This window comes from Solea senegalensis, linkage group LG1 (assembly GCF_019176455.1).
Source record: "Solea senegalensis isolate Sse05_10M linkage group LG1, IFAPA_SoseM_1, whole genome shotgun sequence".
NCBI classification, from domain to species: domain Eukaryota; kingdom Metazoa; phylum Chordata; class Actinopteri; order Pleuronectiformes; family Soleidae; genus Solea; species Solea senegalensis.
Genome location: NC_058021.1, coordinates 24,297,684 through 24,317,551, shown reverse-complemented (window position 1 = coordinate 24,317,551; position 19,868 = coordinate 24,297,684). Strand labels below are relative to the sequence as shown.

The window sequence follows — 19,868 nt, the reverse complement described above, 5'->3', positions numbered from 1 at the left end:
GCTGCCTCAGAGAAAGAGCGAGGCGCTGCACGCTGCACCACAGTGGTGATTTTGCATTTTAATGGTACCCCCACCCCCACCCCCCTTCCACCTCAGCTGGTAATTTTGGTGAGTCGCAGGCTACCTCACCACAGGAAGACAGAGCGACACAATTACGGGACGGCGTTTCCTGAACGCGTCACCTGCAAATGGCCGCATTTGAATGTGTCTGCCACTGAGGAGGTGAAGGAGAGGAGCAGGGAAAGATGGGCGTCTGTGGAGGAAGCACACTGATCCAGTCACAACCGGTCAGCGGTTTTTAGCGTGTGAATGTCACAACATCAAAAAACTGGAAAATATGTTTCGAATCACGTTATTTTTTATTTTGTCCCCCACAAACATATTATGGATAGACACCGATTTGGCCACAGGTAAACCAGTGCCATGTTTTATCATTGTGACTGACAGAGGGAGCGGCATGGCGTCCTAGAGGACACCTGCTGCACACACATTCTATATGAGCCTTTGATTGCACATAAAGGCACTCAAACACACACACACACACACACTCACAAAAGGAAAAGGTGAATATGTTCACAAATTTCAAATTCAAAGCCGCGTGCAGCCGCCGCAAACCGAGACGTGGACAAAGGTGAACGCTGGTTTTAAAATGAACGACAACAAAGATAAACACAAACATACAAGCACACACACGTGTGCGTTCACTCACACACACACACACACACACACACAGATGACTTTGTCCTTGAGAGGACCCAAGACTTGGTAATCATATTCATTCATTCACTCATTCATATGGGTGGAATGCATTTGCTCCATCTCCGCTCGACTTATTGCATGAGCACTGATAAAAAAGTGGGAACAAAAAAAAATAAAGGGGGGAAAAAAATGGAGGAAATGAATTTCATTTCTGAATAAAGACTTTTTTTTCAAGACACATTAATACAAGTTGACTGCGGAGGAAGATAAATGTTGCTGCATTTTACTCATTTGCATGGCATTATTGGTCGTGATCAGGACAAGACAACTTTTATGGGCAAAAAAATAACAATAAATAATTCTCCTCTGCACTGATCTTAAGGAATTAAAAAGCTCAAATCAACAAAACATATTTTTTGAAAAGGTCAATTAAAACAGCCAATACTACTCCCCCTCCACTCTTTTCAGCTTTTGTTAGTATATTTTTATTAACCCATTGTGTATGATTACTGAAGGCCTTCACAAAGTTTTTGTGAAATAAATTGTACATAAAACATTTTGGGATTTGCAAAAACAGTGCTGGGGTCAGGGAAGTGCATTTTCACAAAATTGGTTAAAAAATTAAATTGACTTTTCTTTTGTGAATGCTTGTAAATTAGTGTATAAAATGCCCGACTGAATACACGTCTATATGAGCTGAGGCGAATAACAATCTTATGCTCTGTGATTTGAAATCCAAACCTTATGTGTGTGTGTGTGTGTGTGTGTGTGCGTGTGCACACTACCTAATATGTAAACAAATGTGTGCGTTTTTGTGTACCAGGAGGAAAGATTGCTGTATTCATTTCCCACTTGTCATAATGGAGGTTGCTGATGTTACAGAAATTATGATAATAACTCGATGAAACCCATTGTTTAACTTTTAATTGTATATATTTGTAAAAATGTGCATTTTTGAATAAAAAAAAAAAGGGACAGACATTCTACAATGAGAAACTAAAATATGTGTGTGTGTTACCTCTTAAGGACCTTGGCAGAAACACTTAACCAGTTCTGAGAAACTGCTTAAGATTCAAATTGTGGTTAGTTAGGGATAATGATTTATCCAAAATCAAGGTAAGTAAATGCAAACGTGTGTGTGAGGATTTTCAGCCACTGCCTTTATATCCAATTTTTTTGTTACTGTTTACTTATCGTTGAGAAAGCTACAATCTAGATTACACCCAATCTGGATTACCTCTCGACCCTGCATATATATATTTATTTGAGTGCGCATGAGTGTGTTTGTCCGTATGGCATAAACAATCCCCTACTGCTGTCAGGAGCGCAACGTGATCCATCAGTTTCTCCACAGAAAACCAATTTCACTGGAGATGTTCAGTTTTTCACCGACACAAACCACCTATCTTAGGAGAGAGAGCGAGAGAGAGAGAGAGAGAGAGAGAGAGAAACACACATGCAGAGAATAGAGGGAGATAAAGAAAGAGGAAACAGAATGGCAAGGAAATAGACCAGAGGAGAGAGGGAGACAAGGAGCAAAATTGAAAGAGAGGGATGCTGGAAAGAAGAGAGAATAAAAAGGCCCGATCTCGCTGCGTCTAATAGGACACACTGTTATTTGCTGTCTCATCAGTTCAATACAGTACATAAATACAGTTCATCTGCTGCCCTACACTTATGTGCACAGGGAGTTGACACATAGCACCTGTCAAATAAGCTATGAGTGAACGATCCGAAAGGGAAAACATGACATTTTCCAGTCTCTACACAGTGGCGTATGCAATTAAAAGAAATCAAAAATAAAGAGAGAGAGAGAGAGAGAGAGAGAGAAAAAAAAATGGCTTGTTCACTTTTGACCGTTACAGCTTGAAGAGTGGAATTAAGGCGCGGGGAGTAAGGCACACTGTGGCGGCCCAGTTTTGCTGTGTTGCAGCCGGCAGATGACAACATAATTACAGAGCGTCATCTCGCAACACGTGATTAAACAAACAATGCATGTCGTCTCCTCCTAAGGTCCCTGTTCCCCATCGTCTTTTATTTTCATGCTCGTGTTTGCCGAATAGTGGTGTTGCATGTGTTTTTCTCGCGGGGGGGAGGAGGAGGGAGATGGGAGATGGGGTGGGGGTGTGAATCCATGCATATTTGTGAACATATGTGGGCACGCGCTGACGCTGCCAGACAGAAATATTGTATGCAGACACAGGCAATGGACAGGAGGAGGGAGATGGGAGATGGGGTGGGGGTGTGAATCCATGCATATTTGTGAACATATGTGGGCACGCGCTGACGCTGCCAGACAGAAATATTGTATGCAGACACAGGCAATGGACAGGAGGCTAATGTATCTTTGTAGTAATGGGCTTAAGTTGAAACAAGATGAGAAAGGCCTTCGTTTTAGAGGAGCTGCATTGCTACTAATGACTAGAGGGCCCCAACTGCCATCTCAGCCTATTATAACTTTGTGATGGCTCTTCTGTGTTTTTAAAGATGAATGCAAATTAAAAAGCATTAGGCTACATTCATTTGCGGTCTTTGGCATATCGGCCACTTTTGGTCTGAGGGCCACTTAAGGCTGCCTTATTTCTTCAAATGACCTTGAAATCAAAGAAAGAGCAAGTTTTAATGATTTAGAGGGCTCTTAAAGACTCAAAAGGAAAAGCAACACAGGGTCTCATTAAAATTTTCATTTAAACATTAAAAAAGCTTTTTGTTACTAATGGTCCTGCCAGGATGTTGAGTTGATGTAGAGACCCCTAAGAATGCGCAGCATCTGAGCCAATCTGATGTCAACGCACCTCCTCATCCCTTCATCGATGATTCGGGAAAAAATAAATGCTTATTTGTCTGCTTTGTAATTTTCTTTGTGAGACTGTGTGATAACCATGCTGCGGCGCCTTGTGATTTGGTGCCGATCCCGTGAATGACCGAGGGAATGCATTGTGTCACTTTATATTTAGCATCTAGTTCCTCACCGCCCGCTCCTCCGCTGCACATGGTATGATTTCAGTTTGTGTGTGTACGCATGTGGACGAAGAGTGAGACATATCCCATCAACCCCTAAAATTCCTTCATTCCCCCATCTGTTGCTCCCTTATTTCCCCCATGACTCAACTTGCCTTGTAAAAAAAAAAATGACCCTGTCTACTCAGCGCCCTTTAAAATGTAAAGCAATATTACAGAGTGTGACACGTTAATCTCTCTTTCTGTGCTTTTATTCCTGGGGTCCTGTGAATGGATAGAAAGCTGTGGCCGTCCACGTTATGGGTTGCTTTCACACTGCGGGAAAATATGTTAGGAACTGACGGCAGAACTGTAACACTGTTTGTTTGTTACAGGTGGCAAGACATTAGGAATGCCACAGAGAGAGAAAATGTGCCACATATTTTTCCAGCACGTCTGGCATGTGGATCCAGCACTTCCATAACTTCACCTCTCGTGTGTTTAGTTATTTACAGCCCTGACAACAAAAAAAGCCTTGAACTGTTCAGAAAACTACACAGCCTCCTTTGTGTCACAGGCAAAACAGGAAATCAGGCTTTTGTCCGCTCGAGATGGCATCAAAAAACACCTTGTTTCATCTGTCTTAAGCAATCCCATCTTGACGCCTTCACACGTCCCCATGTGGGGCTGTGCTGCTCCTCAGAACAGATTGGGAAACAGCACAAACGATCTGCCGGGGAAGTCCCAGCGGGCTGCCATAACATGCTCGTTTGCCGACGTACCTCTGTTGCACAGAGCCCACGTTTGATTCCTCTCAGGTTGCCCCTCCCTTTCTTTCTCCGCTTCCCTCACTCTCTCTTCACTTCTATCACTCGCTCATTTCACTGTCTCTGTATCACCTGCCTCCTTTATTTCGCTCTCCCCTTCTGTCCCTAACACTCTGTCAACCTGTTGGCCCGTCCGTCTGCGTCTCCTTCTCTTTTTCTCTCCGGCCTTCTGCCTCCCTCTCTCCATCACTCACCACCCCACCACCACCACCACCACCCTGCTCCTGCTCCTCCATCCCCTGCACTTCAGAATACATGTTAGTTGGCCGTGTGTCTTGAAGAAATGCCAGCAGTGATTGTATCCTTCATCCACATGCAATAATAAGGCAGGTGTACTCCTGCCCCCTCCATTTTCCTCCCTTTCCTTCTCTCCTGTTGTACCACAGAAATTAAATTGCAGTAAAAGCAAGAAGGCCAAAAGAAAAAGACATACAGGAAAAAAAAAGACTATTTTGCCCTTTCCGTAAGTTAGTTTGTGTGCGGCCTTTGTCGACACCTGGGCTAATCCCACGGAAAATGCTGTTAATGTTTATTTCCCCATCTTAGAGGACGCATCACAACAAAAACTGAGTCCTTTGCTGTATATTACCGCTTCCTGTTCCCCACAGATGCAGATATCCGCTCATTTGCTAAAACAGCACACTGAATTTCCTCCTGGGGCTAAAAAAGTTTCACAGAATCAGTCGTCGGAGACTAAAAGTTGCATTACACCTGTTAGAAGAAAAAAACAACAGGTCCTGTGTTTGGTGCGTACCCCTGCATTCAGCCTGCAATAAATAATAAGGTTTCATGTTGAGTATTTGTTCATGGGGGAGGACGGTTTCTGGATTTCTCAGGTGTAATGCTGTGGTGGATGAATCACAGGTGTTGGGAGCTACTGTATGGTGGATGGAGCCCAGGTGCTGGAGTTATTTCCGGTCTGTGCTGTTAATCACCACCGTGACGTTAAAATATGGCTTGCAATTTAGCAGTTTTAAAATAGAGTTCCCCTGACTGCATATACTTAGCTTGGGAAATGATAATAAGGGCAAGATAGAGTCAAGAGAATGTTTCATTTGAATGTGAGCTGCAGAAATGTGTTCTGTTTTATCAGCGACTGTGGGCTCAAACTCCGTCGGATAAAAGAAACTAAAAAGGATCTGATGCTGTCTGCCTGATAACAATAATTTGACAGTTTCAATTCCTAGGCAGCAATCATGGCTTTGATGTAAGGAGCTGATTAGTTACTAACTTCACCAATTCCTGCAGAAGCATTTTATGTGCCAATGCAGCAAATCTGAGAAGAACAAATGAGCGAGAGCAAGTTCCCGCTTTTTTCCTAAAAAAGAAAAAACATGCTAGACAACAAAGAGCCGTGGAAAGTGTGTATGCGGGCCTGCACTATTATTCAGAATTCCATAGATGAACGCCACACAACAGTAAATAAACTACAGCAGTGTTATCTATAAAACATGCACACTCTCTCTCTCTCTCTCTCTCTCGCTCTCTCTCGCTCTCTTCCTTCCTTCCTGTTCTTGTTTACATAAATTTCTGTCGTGGCCTGTGGAAGAGTCAGAATGTGACAAAGGTTTACATCAGAGACAGACTGTCTAAATATCTGATTATAAGCTGTTTATCCTTGTTAAATGATGACAACATAGTAACGCCAATACGCAAGAGGCCTCAGATGTGAAACTGGTCAATAGCTATTGACAGACAAATCATTGTTGTTGTTCTTTCGTTTCGTCATTGTCCAGGCCCAACGCATGAGGGTCTAAACTGGGAGTGAATGTGATTGGATTTTCAGTCTCTGTCATTAAATTCCCATGCGGGGAATACTAATTCCAGTATTTAGTGCGGTGATGCTAGGGCTTGCTTTCATCTTAAACTGATTCCAGTCTAATTAGATTGGGCATGTGGGGGGTGGTGGATGTATGTCTGGACTAATCTCTGCCTCTCTGTCCCAAACATTGTATTATCCAGAGAAAATCCATTGGCTGCAGGCTATTCAAAGCCAGATCTGCCTCCACTGCAGCTTCTGTACTGTATCATCTGGAGAGCTGTGGCTAGAAGGCTACACTGTGCAGTGAGGGTGGAACCTAATGGTCATGAGTGATGTATGGGTTGCAGAAAACGCCATTTAGAATTTACAGTAAACCTTTTATCGTGTATTCAGGGCAAGACCGCTCACTGCTGTGGCCTCTTTAGCAAAGCTGTGTCTGAACTACTCTTCTCTTCAGAGGGCATTTTTATTCTAGGACAGTGCAGTTAAGCAGTGGAATTGGGTGGCCCCTTAACAACGGCCACATTAAAAGGGTTTGTTTTTAAGATTGTATACTTTCTTTGACCTTTAAACTATAATTTCAGACGAACGGAAGTTAGATGTGGTAAACAATATTCTCCTGTATAGCCTCATGTACACAAACAGACTCGCTCAGATTTGCTGTGCACAGCTCAGCCTGTGTCACCCTGCCTGTGAATTACTGACAGACTGTAGTGAAAACACAGTGTAAAGAGGTCCTTCCTCCAGGCACCGAGAAGGCCAGAAAAATGAAAGGCCTTCAGCCATTATTCTCCACAAAGGTCAAACACAATTCAATCCCATAGCATTGGAGGGGGGGCTATCGCAGCAACCGCCTGCACTTTATGGGTGAGCAACGGGAAAGGACCATTCAGCAGCACATTAGTCAAGGGCGAGGGGTGAAGTCAGAAGGGGGGAGAAATAAAAAGCTGTTTTTGAGGCTTTTACATGTTGTGGCTGTTTCTCTTCACCGTGTAGTGTTTGAGCAACACAATAAAGGCCACAGCCAATTCTGCCAGAGTGAAAAGATCCTCATCTTCCCCTTCATTTTTGATGTCCTTGTGAAATTTCATTAGGTGGATTTAACGACTTGTGAATGTTGGCTTTCTCTGTGACCCTGACACTGGTGGCGGACACATCTGGGTGGCAGGGTGTGATGTATTGTGCCGAGATCTTCCTGAGGTTCCATTTTTAATGTGGCAGCATCTGCTGACCTCAGATTTCTAAAGTCACTCTTCTGTCTCACATTGGTGGCAATTTCTCTTCTCAGTCGGTGCCTATTTATGCATAGAAAGGGAAACCTATTGTACAGTACTTATTTCTTTGTGTTTCCATTAGGAATAGTATCAAAATAACTGGCCCCTAGCCTTCCATTTTTTTGGCCCCTTCACTTTGGGTACCAGAATAATGGTACGACAGAAATGCGTCACTACTTTGCGACTGGTGTCTCTTCAACGCCCACAGTCTATTCTCGTAGAAAGCTTGACGTCTTGTTCAAACAAAGAAACCAAGCTGCTCTGCTGTTGTCTGTTGTGTTGCACTAAATGTCGTTCTGGTACAACATCACGCTACGTATCTCACCCCACACTCAGTCCAAATAATGCTTAGCTCACCTGAACAACATGTTAGGATAGTGCTTTACAAAACAATAAAAAAAGACCAAGGATTTGGTAACTGAATGTTATTTGGTGTGTGTTACGGTTACATGCCTGGTTGTGGTTTGTTATTGTGGACTTTTCCCTTGTTATGGTCCAGTTTCGTGTGGCATGTGATCAGATCTGGCTTAGCAGACACTTAAAAATCTAATCCCGATATCTGAGTCAGATTACCACAAAAAAAACATAATGATATTAAATACCCATTATATAATTGAGAATTTCTGACCGTTAGTGATAGACATGAGAGTTATTAAAGGGTTGTTGACACAATATGTAACCAAAATGATTGATAAATGTGAATTATTTGCTTCATTTTAAACATCATAACTAACTGCATTGGAAATTCAATACTAATAAAACTGTCATTGAGCTTAAGTTTTGTTCAGTCAGACAGAAAAATTAGATTTTTTTTCATTACCTTGACATGCGGGGCCACACGGTGGTGTAGTGGTTAGCACCCGGGTTCGAGCCCCGGTTGGAACAAGGGCCTTTCTGCAAGGAGTTTGCATGTTCTCCCCGTGTGTGCGTGGGTTCTCTCCGGGTTCTCCGGCTTCCTCCCACAGTCCAAAAACATGCAATGTGGGGATTAGGTGAATTGGACACTCTAAATTGACCATAGGAGTGAGTGTGAGTGTGAATGGTTGTTTGTCTCTATCTGTGTGTCCGATGTAGCTGAGATTGGCACGGCACCCCCCGCGACCCTCTGGTTGAGGATAAAGCGGTAGATGATGACTGACTGACTGACTGACCTTGACATGCTTCCTCGACCACTGCCTGTGGTCTTCCTCAGAAGGGTCATGTGATGTTACATGTGACATGTCTTGCTTCCTGTTTTATACAGGTTTGTCAGACAGCAGGGGATGACTACGCCCCCTGCTGCCTGACATCCTGTCGAGGACAGCATCCCAGGTGTGTGATAGGATCCCGGTTGATGGTGGTGTTTGTTATTTTCAGAGGTGGTCGAAACATGTCAAGGTAATCAAAAAAAAAACTTATTTTTCTAGTTAAGCTCAACGATATTACCAAGAAGATAGTATGAACCTTTTTGGTCAGAGTGTACTGGCTAACACACACAATTGAAAGTTTAAAAAAATACACATTTTAAATGGTTTGTATTTATATAATGCCTTTCTATTCTTGATGACCACTCAAAGCTGTTTTATATTAGAATTTTCAGTTTGCCATTCACTCACACATGCATACGTATGTGCAGCACATTTTCTATCACAAATCTTTCATTCCCATTCGCACACTGCCAGCACAGTTGTCAGAGGCAACATGGGATTAAGCGTCAGTATAATCAAGTTGAAAGACAATGCACTCTCACACTGATCTATCGTCAACAGGTGCCATTCAAGCCAATATACTGTACGTTATCCTTGTGATTTAATATGAAAAAATACATTTTGCTCATGAAATTGTAAGCACTGCATGACTTTTAAAACCTTTAAAAGCCAAATGTGATTATATCTTTTTGTATAATTTTAAACCGATTGCAAAATATTACGTATGGAATGTGAGGAAGACAAGCTGGGGAGACTGAGACAACAACACGAACAACCTGATGAATAAATAAAGAGCATGTGATTGAATCAAACTGGTTTGCAGATACAGTTTTTAATGTATCACAACAATGAGCAACAAACATACTTGATGAACTATTTCCAGAAGTTGTTCAAATACCATCTACAATAAACGTCATTTCAACTATGACAACAGGTCTGTGACAAAATAAAAAAACGGTTTCAAAACCATGTTATTACCGTGATACGGTACAGTTGAGACCTCAAACAGTACAGTAACAAAAACTAATGCGACTACTCTCTATATATAAAACATCAATAACATTTTTGGTTTAGTTTATTTAAAGTTTTAGCCATAGGGGCTTCTTCTTATTAAAACCTCAGGGTGCATTTCCTATGTAACCCAGATGTTGAAGAGTACATATTGTGTAGGATATGATTGCGCCATGAAAATCCCTTTGACATCCAGAAGAACAATTCCAATTTCAACCTTTTGAAGGCTGTCCCCACAAACATGACACAATCCATCCATTTGTTTTAAAAAGTTCTTTTTTTTTTTTCTTTTTGGCTGCTGTGCAGTTGCAATATCTATGTACAGTTATATTGTTGGACCATCCTTTTTGTTGGTTTGTTAGCTTTTACCAGTCCTTGGTGTGGAAAGCGTCCTGTCTGATGCTAACATCTTAGCACATGATGCTAGCTGACAGTTCAGTCTTTTAATGCTGAGCCACAGAGTAGGGAAAGGCAAAAAAGCCAGAGTTGTGAAAGCCTTTGGAATCAGGACAGTCGCTCATCTTTGTACAATGGCAGAATTGCACCTTGGGAGGCCAGGATGTCTCTTATGAAACACAATCGAAAAGTGTCTTCAGGAATAAAGTAAATGTTAAAATACTAAAAATCCAAAAAATGACATTTAAAAAGCTCACGCAGAAAATTAAAAACTGACATTTTGCTTTAAAACTTTGGAAAAAAAAGGAACACCTTTACAATAATAAAACATAAAAGGAAATGTTACTTGATTTCATTGTTTGAAACAATAACTAAGCATGATTTGATTTAACCTGTCAAACAGTTGCATTACATGCTACTTGCTCATCTCAGAATAGGAAATACCAAAAGCAATACATTTTTGCATTTCTTCATATTAATAAATTTGTACCATGCACAGCCAACTACGAATATGTACAACAGCTTAGCTTTCTTTGTTCACAAGCCTTTTACTTTCATACAAATAGCCTTCTGTTACTTTGGAATGAATCACATTGGTTTCAGTTACCAAACTAGAAAGTGATTCGTAAAAAATTGAACACCCTTTGACAGCTTTCACATTCTTAGTTCCACAGCAAAATAACAAAACAAAAAAAACAAAAAAAAGCAAAGCAAAGCAATTAATGGATCAGTATTTTCGTCTGTTAGAAAGTTGAGAGAATTTATGGCAAGCAAAATAACATTACACAGTAGCAGCAAACTTTGTAAGGTAATACTTTGCAATGTTGAAATCACTGAAAGTGGAAAAATAAAAATGTTGACTGAAACTGTAGATCATCAGAAGTGCCCAGAGAAATTGATGGGAGGACGTTAACCTATGCAATAAACGTGTGTATACATGTAACACTGTTTTAAGTCCTACAAGTACATGAAAATGTTTTTAATATACAACACAAATGCTGTTGTCCCCCTTTTAAAGCAGCATATTTTCAAACGTATAGCAAATAATCATACCTTTTTTTTTCTTTTTTTTTAACATTGTGACCAACTTGTACCTTAACATTTTCAAGTATACAGTACTGCTTTCATGGATGCACCAATTAAATAGGTCTCTAGATTGTTAGGCATCAATCCTGTAACAAATATGCTGCTGCAATAGACACAAATAATAATTAAAATACAAACATACATACATACAAATGGAAAAAAAATCTATTAAATTAACAAATGGCCTACTCAAATAATAAAAAGTCAAACAAAAACAAAATAAGTGCACTATAGTCCAGACACAAGCAGGTACCGTAACAGTACAGCAATTCACAAATGAAAAATGTTATATTCACATAATCCGAGAGAGTCTATCAAAACTAGAGTTATTACCTCTTCAGAAAAGGGTGTGAGCAGAGGTAAAAGTGAGAAGGTAAGAGTTGGCACAGATTAGTATATACTACAAGAAAAAAAGGAAAAAACGGGGTGGGAAATAGATACAGCTTGTTGAAATACAAGCTGGCAAACACAGGGGCATCATACACATTTACTTCACCATTCTATATTCCCTCAGTGGCAAAACCATACTGTCTTTGTAGGGCAAAACTAAAAGGATATGCACATCGTCCATTGTAACAGTAATATTGTCTCTTGGTACTCTATACACATCAAGGAAATGCGTCCGATAAAGCTTGACATGTTTTGGTTATAAGCCAAGTATACCCAGGCTTGTTGCTGCTTTAACAAATGAGAAATGTTATGTTCTGACCTGAGAATTTAAAGCTACTGAATTACACCTATCTAAACTAAGAGAGATTCTCTTTGAGGGTTCTGGATCGTCATCCCATACAGTACATGCTAGCATTTGGAAAACAATCCAGCTGAGGTGCAATTTGCTATCGTGAGAGTTTTTGGCTTGAAACAAGCTCCTCAAGGGAGCCTGTGGGATTTTTTCCTACTCCATGTTTTTGTATACAATATAAGCTCAGTCAAGCATCTGCAACAGTTCTGTCCATAACAAAAATCAATCAATATCTTGCCAGCATATCAATATGGGAAAAACAATCCTGAGTCAATCATTTGGTACTGTAATTTTTTTTGGGTTAAGAGAGACTTTGGAACTGCAGTTTAAAAAGTCTTATTTTTTTCTTTGAGCAAGGGATCCTTTTGACACTCCTACACACTGAACATATCCATTCTGATACTACTGAAGCTCGCGTCTAGGCCAGAGGCCGGCTTAGCCTTGACTTCCAACGCATTTTCTAAATCATCCAGCTTCTGGCTTAGCTCATTGTCAGACTCATCTGAACAACTCTCGGTGGGTAGTGAGGTTGGAACCCCTGAGGTGCTGCAGGAAGTTGAGGTAACCGTTGACGGTGAGGAGAGGGGGGGAGGAGGAGAGGCAGACGGGGAGGAGGAAGCAGCTTTCCGGGCTGTGGTGGCCTGGAACAGGACATTTGGCCAGGACTTCATGGACAAGCGAGAGAGATGAGGAAAGGTGTTATTAGAAGAAGCTGCAGACTGCGAGGTAGATGTGGTGTTAGGAGTAGGGGAGCAGACAGAGTGAGGTAATAATCTAGTATGCTCTTTGGCATTTCTCATTGCTTGTTTGATTGTTTTCTCTTTGTGCAAGCTCGACTGAAGGTGTTGGCCAAGTGCTTCATTCCCGTTAACAACCACATTGCAGGCAACACAAGTATAGTTGCTCACTGCCTTTCGAAGCACTGTCTCTTGCGGATCAGTAAAAGGATGTCCAAAGTAACAGAAGGACTTCTGATGACGCACTACTGAATCTTCGTCAGCAAAAATCATCTGGCACTTCCTGCATATAAACTCATGCTTGACAGATGGTACGATAAAAGCTTCTGGTAAATCCATGTTACTTTTGGTATCTATTTTGGGTTCTTCTTTTGTGCTTTCTATTGAAGAGCCTTTGTTGGTGTCATCCTTAGCATCTATAGCATCTTTTGGTTTGAACAAGTTGGTGGTGGTGCTCTTTATGCGCTGGGGTGTCTTCACAGGGGTTGGTTTCTGCTGCTGCTGCTGCTGCTGCTGTTGTTGTTTCTGCTGTTGCTCAAGTTGTTTCTGCTGCTGCTGCTGTTGTTTCTGCAGTGAATCCTGAAGGGACTGCTGGTACTGCTGCAGGAGAGCGGTTGGTGAGAGACCAGTTGCCATGGCAGCTTGTGGGACTGCTGCTGGGCCATATGGAAACAGGCTTTCCATCCCACACAGTGGTGGGAAGTACCCCCCTGTTTGGACCCCTCTAGGAAGTTGGGGAGAGAAGCAGTTGGGGAATCCAGGAAGAAAATAGGGCAAGAACTGCCCCCCAAAGAATGAAGTGGGATCACTTGCTGCAAGAGCATTTTGAAGTGCCTGAAGCTGTGCGGCATCCAGTGGAGTCTCATTTCCTGGTTTCCCTTGAGCTGGAGATGGTTTCTCCCTTATCTTGGCCATGCTAGGGGTCTCAGGGGGTGAGCCGCTCTCATTCTCTCGTTCCTTCACCTTCATCTGAGTTGACTTATCACCTTGTTTCTTGCTGCTGTCTCTCTCTGTGTCTTTGCCTTGCTGCTCTGTATGATTAACTGCTGCCAAAGGTGTGGAGGGAGGAGGAGGAGGAGGAGGAGGAGGTGGAGGAGGAGTCTGCAGAAGAGTCTTGGTTGGGGTAGTGCTGAGAGACATGGCAGGAGAGGGGGTGGCTGGTGTAGGGAACCCAAGCATGCCAGCACCGGGAGACGCTAAAGCTGAAATACAGTGGTATATAAATATGGAAATATTCAATATTTAAATAGTCAATTCCAATTCACTAAGAAAAACTGTTTGAGTTAAAGCAAGTTAAAGATGTTAAATTTGTCACTGGCTGACTATCTCTCTTATCAAGATTTTGTTATGGATCAAAACTGTCACATGCGCATTATGATAATTTCACTTTGCCAATATACTGTATTACAATATAAACATAACAAACATACAATAAGGGGAAAAACAAAGACAAAAGCCATGATAAAGATACATGTGTTGTAAAAAATATCTGAATTATCAATTAGCAGGTCAACTCTGATGCTGACAATAGACATGCACTAACACCCACCAATAGTTTAAAAATAAAACTTTTTGACAAACACCACTGTGATACAGAAAAGCCAGTAGTACAGTAGAATAAAATAGTGCATGATATAGCTCAGTTCATAAAGCTTAGAGTCTGTCTTTTTTTTCTTTTTTTTTATCAACATTTGTTAAACCATTCGTCATACTAACTCACCAGGTGTGTTGGGTGGGAAAACAGGAAGTGATGATGGCCCATTGACCCCAGGAAGCAGCACAGGTGGTAGGCCAGATAACCCTGGGTAGCCTGAAGGTAGACTGAGACCATGAAGTGCATTACTGTTGTCCACTGCAGTCTGTTGCTGCATGCTGAGTCCCTCTCCAACTTTCTTCATACGGTCGAGCTCTTGCTGCGCCATGAGCTGACGGACAGTGGTTGGTGCTAGGTAGTCCTTTTCTCTATCCACCTGGTTTCCCAAGGTTTCTTGCACTTTGGCGATGTGCTGTTTAGAGAAAATATGGTCTCGGATGGACATCCGGGCTGTGTACTTTACACCACACAAGGTACACTCGGGCCTGGGACCGTCTGGTGAGCCTGAACTTATCATGAATGGCTTTCCGATGTTAATTTTGAACTTCTTTTCTTTAGCACGGGCATTCTGGAACCACACCTGGACAACACGCTTTGGGAGTCCAATCTCATTGCCCAGCATTTCACACTCTTGCATTGTTGGAGTGCGGTAGTCACTAAAGCAGGCTTTAAGGACTTTAAGTTGCAGGTTACTCATCTGTGTCCTGAATCGTTTGTGGCCTGGTCTGTCTCCACCACTGTTGCCTTTTCCACTCTTGCCGAACGGGTTACCTGTCCCAAAGGGACTAGGGGAACTGGGATCGGCTAGGCTTGATGATTCACTCCTGTCATTGAGGTCATCCATGTCATCATCCCTGGAGCTCATATAAGAGTCACAGTCTCTTCCAGAAAAACTAAGGGCAGGGCTAACCATGCTGAATTGGAATCGGTCACTGCCACTATCAGAATTTGGCACCAGGCCACTCTTGCTGTCACTCAGCTTGTCACCTCCATTGGCAGTGAGGCTCTCAACCTCATTGTTATTATACTCATCTCCAGTTGTTGCATCACTTATGGCTGTGTTAATTGATGATGTCTCGTCAAAGTCCATCTTACTGAGATCATAAGATGAAGCTTCTGCTGAATTTAAATTTGGCCCTTCAATTTCATCACAGTTTTCAGCTTTTAAGGATGAAGGGCTTAAGAAGTTTTTTAATTGTGTCTCTGATGGTTTGAGTGGAGTTGAGGATGCAGTAGGCAGCTCATACTCATTTGGCTCAGTCTTGGTAGGCAGCTGTGGGAAGTCAAAGTAACTATACTTATTTGGGCTTTCTCCTCTTTCATTGTCTTGATTCATCAGTGGACTTGGTGGTAAGCTAAAGCCTGCCTGCTTAGCTTCATGCCAGTGTCTAGATCGGATGTGACTATCTAGAGCAGATTTTGCCTTAAACAGGGCTCTGCAAAAGGGGCACTTTTTGTGGGTCTGGGAGGGCCCTATAGCTCTAAACTGCCCTTTTCTCTCTCTTGCACGAGTGTTTTGGAACCAAACTTGCACAACTCTCTTTTTCAAGCCAACCTCTCGTGCAATGTGGTCCAACATCTTCCTTGTTGGGTTAGAGTCAAGTAGGTATTTGTCATAGAGAATCTCCAGTTGTTCTGGTGTAATGGTGGTTCTCAAACGTTTATCTCTGTGTTGTTCTTCACTGCTATTTCCACCATCTTTATCATTAGCACTTTCCTCCTTGTCATCTAGTTTCCTCTTCATTGATACAGAGCCTGATGCAGAGGCCAAACCAGCACTACCCTGAGAGGTAATTTGGGAAAGGCCTCCAGATAATAGCTGACTAGCCATCAAGGGATTGTTAGGGTCAAATATCATATAGGGCATGTCAATTGGCCTTTCAATGAACTGAGAGTGAAGGAACTGGTTTTGGGCAGCCAAAAAATGCATGTGCTGGTGCTCCTGCCATAGCTCCAAAGTAGGGAATGCAATCTTGCACTGGTCACACTGGTACTGAAGCATTTGGTGGGGGAGACTGTTCGTTAGTGAGGAAAGGGCCAAGGAGAGTGGACTTGAGGGCACTGCAGCTGCCTGTGGCTGGGAATGGGGTCTTGATATTTGTGGCTGGGGAGCCTTCTGTGGTGGTGGCTGAGGCGTGCAAGCTTTAGATGGTCTGGGTTCTGGTAGTGACTTGATCACTGGTGATGAGGCAGTCTCAGTTTGTTTGAGTTCATTCTCAGGGCTAATGTCTGGCTTGGGAGAAGTTTTCCCCATACTGGTACGAGGAGAAGCCATCACAGGAGAGCTGGAGCCAGAACTGGTGGCAGTACTTGTTTGGGACTGTTTAGGTAGATCCAAAGGTTGGTTCATCTTACCTAGACCATGCTCATAAGAATCTAAGTATTCGTCACAGGTGCTGTACTCATTGCATTCTTCATCTTCATCTTTATAACACAGTTTTTTCTGGTGAGTAATAAGGTCAAAGATGCGTGGGAACACAATGTTACATTTTTTGCACTGGTACTGCATGTTGCTGGTTCTGATGTATCGCTCATTGGTTAGCTCTTTTTTCTCATTATCTTTAGAGTCTGCCTGGTTCTCATAGGTTTTGCGGGCTTTCTGTCTGGCATTCTGGAACCACACCACAATGACTCGGGTTGGTAGGTTAAGCACGGTGGAAAGCTGCTCAATCTCATCATCCTTTGGATAGGCATTAGTGTCAAAGAAATCTTGAAGGACCCTTAACTGGTAATCAGTGAATCTGGTTCTTGAAGACCTCTTGTTGAGGGCTGACTCAGTTCTGTAAGAGTCATGGCCACTGAGCTGGGACTCCATTCGAATATCCTCCAATGTAGTAATAGGAGGAATATTAAAATTGTAGGGAGAGTCTTTACTCCGCTGCCTTTCTTTGAAGAGGGTGTTACGGAACCAGTGCTTTATGACTTTTTGGGGTAAGCCAGATTTCTCGGACATCTCTTGAATTTGCTCTTCATTGGGGGAATTGTTGATGTCAAAATTTGCACGCAGGATCTTAAGCTGGTCGTCAGTGATTCGAGTACGAGGTCGCTTAAATTGAGACTGACGGAGAAAGTTTGGATCAAGGCCCAATTGTTGCTGACAGAGCTGTGTAAGGTCTGTGGAAAGAGAGTCCATGGTAGGCAGTTGGAGGGCCAACTGAGGTGGCAGGCCAGGGTGCTGGACAGACTGCATCATTAGAGGTGGGAAAAGAGGCAGATCTAAGGGAACAGGAAGTTGTACTTGGGGAGGTGCAGGGGGGGCAGAGGGTGGTGGAGGAGGGGGTGGTGGTTGGGATGGTGGTGTCTGGTGAGATGGTTGGTGTGGAGTCTGATGATGAACAGGAACTGGTGAAGCTGCTGGGGTTTGGGGCTTGGTCATTGATGTAGAAGGAGGCTGAGGAGCCGTCACTGGGGCAGGAGCAGGAGGTGGTGGTGGAGGAGGAGGAGGTGGTGGTGGTGGAGGCTCAGGCGAAGCAGGGTTTATTGGATAGAGTTTGTCATAAGCCTCTCTGTACTGCTGGGCAAACTTTTCAAGCTCCACATATGGAAAGAAGTGACTGTGCACATGTTCCTGGTGGCTTTTGAGAATAAGCATATTGGAGAAGAGCTTCCCACACATTCCACACTCAAGCTTATCAGTATTCAGTTCCGTTTGTTCAACTCCTTCTTTGTTCTTCTTTTGGTTTTTTTGTCTGTTTTCATTGTACTGAATAACTAATTCAAAACCAAAATTCTCTAGCAATGCTTTGGCTGCATTGCCCCTGGCCCCTGACACAATACGTGGTGGTGGAACCAACGGTTCTGAGAACTTTGACTTTTTAGAATCTTTGTTGTCTTTTCCTACATCATTTACTGCATCACCTCCATTTTCCATCTTTGCTCTGTGTTCTTGTTTTTCGACAGCGTCCTCTGCCTCTCTTGACATCTGAATGTCTGAAACTGAGATGGAGTTTGACTCAATTTTGGGTTTGTGGTTATGCAGTTGCTGATTTTTATGTTGCTGCATTTGTGTTTGAGCAGCTTGCTGTTGCTGCTGCTGTTGTTGTTGAGCCTGTTGCTGTGCCTGAGCCTGCTGCAGCTGGTGCTGCTGTTGCATCTGCTGCTTCAAGTCTTCGAGAAATGATCCAGTAAGGCCAGGCATTCCAAAAGCTGCTGCTGAGTGCAGAGCAAGCTCTGGACTCAGGTTGAACTCAGCTCCAGGGATGTAAAAGGGGAAAAGGAACTGGGGCTGTTGAAATTGTAGCAGTGCTTCTGGGGTCATTGGAAAATGGGGGAAAAACGCTGGATTAAGAAACTGAGGCTGGAAGAATGCAGCTTGTTGTTGGAGTTCATGTTGAAGCTGCAGTTGCAGTTGAGCTGAGGACTGAGCTGACTGGTGGCTGCTTGCTTGTGCGGACACATGGTCAGTAGTAGTTGTTTGTTTACTGTTGTTGCTGCTGTTAGCTTCTTTGGGATCCACAGTGTTTTCTTTGTTAGCAGAGGGTGTTACACTTCTAGCAGTATCGGAGTTGCTGTTGTTCCCTTGTGAACTTGGTGCAGGACTTTTTGCAGGTACTGGACCACTAGCACCAGAGATACTGCTGCTGCTGCTGCTGCTTTCAGGTTTGGTTGTTCTTGCTTTGGTCTGGTGGAGTACTGACCTCATGTGAATTTCAAGAGTTGAACTTTGGCTGTACGCAACATTGCAAACATTGCATTTGAATGGTTTGTTGTCAGTGTTGTTGCTTGTCTCTTGTGGGACTGGGCTTGAAGCTTCTTGAAGTACCTTCTTTAATTTATGCAGGTGGGACACGGAATTATAGTGAACAAGTAAGATGTTCTTTTGGGTGAAGGACTCCTTGCATACTGTGCACTTGTAAGGCCTGGAAGGATCCAAAAATTTCTCCATTGTAAAATTGGGACCTTTTCTAAAGGGTAGGGTTCGTTTTGGTTCTGCTCCCATGTCATCGAGCAGGGAGCTACTGTCACTTCCTGTAGGACTAGGCTTCTCTTCCTGGTCAATTTCATCATCTTTGTCTAAGTCATGTTCGAAGGCCTGAGCTTCTTCCAAGGCCCTGGCCTCACTCTCAGTTATATCTCCATTCATTGGGAGATTTCCTATTAATTGCTGCACTTCAGCCTCACTAAGTTCAGGATGACCATTTTCCAAATGCTTCTTGAGGGCCAGGAATGTCCTGAAGCTGCGCTGGCAAAGGCTGCACATTGTGGCTGCTCTGATGGCATGGTACTGGGAATGTATCTGAAGCTTCTGCATTGTCTTGAAGGCCAAGCTGCAGTGGTTGCAACGATACTTGTAGACATGACGATCAGATACGGAGAGCTGCTGTTGTTGCTGTTGGAGTCTTTGGAGCTCACTGAGATGGTCTTGTAGGGTATCAGGGGACTTGCTATCTTGTCCTAATCCACTGGCTCGCTTCCACTCTGGGGCCTCTGAGGCCTCCTTTGGGGGCTTGAGTTCTTCACCGTGCAGGTCCAATTCATTCTTGTCTTGATTGGTCAGCTCATCCTTTGAGATGCTTCCTAAAAAGAGATATACAGTATGAAGTACAATATACTACATAATTACCTGCTTTATGTTAAATGAAAATAATGTGTCTTGGCCAGCAATTAATAACA

General features: G+C 42.9%; 1 protein-coding gene across 4 annotated transcripts in view; it reads right to left on the bottom strand.

Moving 5' to 3' along the window:
- Positions 1–9,502: 9,502 nt before the first annotated feature.
- The window catches only part of zfhx4 (zinc finger homeobox 4), an 82,743-nt gene continuing 72,377 nt past the window's right edge, over positions 9,503–19,868 (bottom strand). For all 4 annotated transcript variants that reach the window (XM_044041267.1, XM_044041258.1, XM_044041276.1 and 1 more), the window contains exons 11-12: positions 14,382–19,772; positions 9,503–13,863 (exon numbers count right to left, since the gene is read on the bottom strand). In XM_044041267.1, coding sequence (XP_043897202.1) covers positions 12,299–13,863; positions 14,382–19,772 — 6,956 coding nt within the window. In that variant the 3' untranslated portion in view covers positions 9,503–12,298. The remainder of the gene's footprint in view (positions 13,864–14,381; positions 19,773–19,868) is intronic.